We start from the raw sequence: 2134 nt of genomic DNA on the forward strand, positions 1-2134 counted from the left end.
GACAGGATCTCTTCATCCCAACCGGTCACCTCAGAAAACTTTTCGCTCCAGAAAATGTGCTTCTAGGCAAAAATCTCCCTCCTGATGGAGTGCAACTTCCGCGAGATCCTGAAAGCAGCCCACCTACCATTGATGGTGAAAGCCTACCATTTAGGGACGACAGCCACAACGGTCTCATCTCGAAGCCACCAAAGCTCAAAACGAAACCTGGCACGCTCGGAACCAACCCCACCCCGAAGAAGGGAAAGGAGCAACGGAGCATGATCAGACAAGTGTCTTGGCCCAAGAACCAATTAGGACGAAGGAAAAGTAGAGAAAAGCTTAGGTGAGAGGAAGACTCGGTCCAACCTACGGAGAATTGGAGGATTCCTATTGTTGAACCAAGTAAACTTGCCATTGCTCAGAGGCATGTCAAAAAGACCGAACTCATCAATGAACGAACGAAAAGCCGACATAGATGGATCGGAAGAGACATGAGATGAAGAGTCGTCAGGGCTAAGCAAACAATTGAAGTCCCCCGCCAAAAGCCAAGGCTAGGAAACAACCTGACGAGCATGATGCAGCTCATCCCACAATTGGTCATGCAAGGCCCCAACGCAATGGCCATAGACCACAGTAACTAAGACTGGACCATTGGGCCAGAGACCATTGAGAACGACCGAGATAAAGTAATGACCAACATGCACCACTTCCCCCGTAAGAGAAGGAGACCAGGCCAGCAAGATGCCCCCAGCAACGCCATTAGGCGGGAGAAACCCAAAGGACGGTTGACGCAACAATGTACGAACATAGGCGTGAGAAATCACAGACAATTTGGTCTCAACCACGATAAGCAAGGAAGGTCCATGCTGACGCACCCAAGTAGAGAGATATCTACGCTTAAAACGAGCTCCCAAGCCCCGCACGTTCCAACACACAACCCTCATGAAGAAACCGTGTGAGGAGGCGTACGCCTGGCCACTCTAGCAGTACCAGGAGGGAGGATGGAGGGCGCAGAAGCCCTGATTCTACGCAATTATCGCCGCAACCTAGTAAGGTTGGAGTGGGAGGCCGGCGCAACAATAGCAACAAATGAAGAACGCAAAAAATCAAGCTGCTCCTGAGGAAGCGTGACCTTAAGAGAGGCAAGCGCATCCGGAAGGGAGATGCCTAGCTCAGCGTTTAACAAGGGAGAAACAGGTGGCAACCTATCGGGCAAGAGAGGAGAAACAGAAGGTCCGGTGGTGGGACCAGGCAACCGAGCAGGAGGCGGAGGGGAGGATGAGGGGGTAGCAGTGGACGCAGGATCAGAACACAAGGTGGGGGAAAAAGTGCCAACACAAGGGAGGTGGGGGAGGGCAGGGCTAACCGGGGGAAGGGGCAAGCAGGTGGGGTTGCGAGAATAACCGCGGTTGAGTGCGGGGTGCAAAACACGCAGGGAAGGCAAGCTAGCGACAATGCAACTGTCAATGGAAACAGAAGAAAACCAGAGTAGGTGGGCAAAGGAGGCGGTCATGGATGGTAGGAGGGGCATAGGGGGGCCGGTAACAAGGGTAAGTAGTAAGGAACAGGCAACAGAAGGAGATGGGCTGGCTATGGGAGACGAATCGATAGAGGTCAAAGCAACAGAGGCCGCAGTCGAGAAAGAACAAGCAACAACAGTTACCTCAAGGGGGCGACCCCCTGCTGACGGGTGGGCAGCTGACTGTGACGGTTCAAAGGACCGGATGACACCACCATCAGGCGGAGCAGCAAGCAGCACCTTGTGGGAGCATGGCAAAGAGCAGGCAGGGCACCACCGAGAAGGCAGGGCCGCATCTAGCGATGAAGGAAGCAAAGGCGGGAGCTAAGGTGGCAAGAGCTCGTGGAGCGAAGAAAACTGGTGCGGCAAACCACCAGGGCTAAGGACCTGTGGGACCTCTACCGAGAAAGGCAGACCCCGTGCACCAGGAAAAGTAGGCCCAGGCCAAGGCAGTCTGAAAGAACCAAAGAAGATAGAGCTAGCATCTGAAGCAGGCGACTGAGAAGCAGCTGGTAGAGGAACCTGGACCCAGAAGGAAGAAACGACTGCCGCAAAGCCATGCCGCCAATCGAAAAGTCGCCGATCATTCTGACTAGCAGGAAAATGGCATCGAGAACTCGTGGCTGTCCGACG

At 54.0% G+C, this 2134-nt stretch overlaps 1 protein-coding gene across 1 annotated transcript in view; it reads right to left on the reverse strand.

Moving 5' to 3' along the window:
- Positions 1 to 1015: 1015 nt before the first annotated feature.
- Positions 1016 to 2134, reverse strand: part of LOC116256605 (uncharacterized) — a 1162-nt gene continuing 43 nt past the window's right edge. The window contains exons 2-3 of the mRNA XM_031633003.1: positions 1889 to 2023; positions 1016 to 1741 (exon numbers count right to left, since the gene is read on the reverse strand). Coding sequence (XP_031488863.1) covers positions 1016 to 1741; positions 1889 to 2023 — 861 coding nt within the window. The remainder of the gene's footprint in view (positions 1742 to 1888; positions 2024 to 2134) is intronic.

Source organism: Nymphaea colorata, chromosome 6 (assembly GCF_008831285.2).
Source record: "Nymphaea colorata isolate Beijing-Zhang1983 chromosome 6, ASM883128v2, whole genome shotgun sequence".
In the NCBI taxonomy this organism is placed as follows: domain Eukaryota; kingdom Viridiplantae; phylum Streptophyta; class Magnoliopsida; order Nymphaeales; family Nymphaeaceae; genus Nymphaea; species Nymphaea colorata.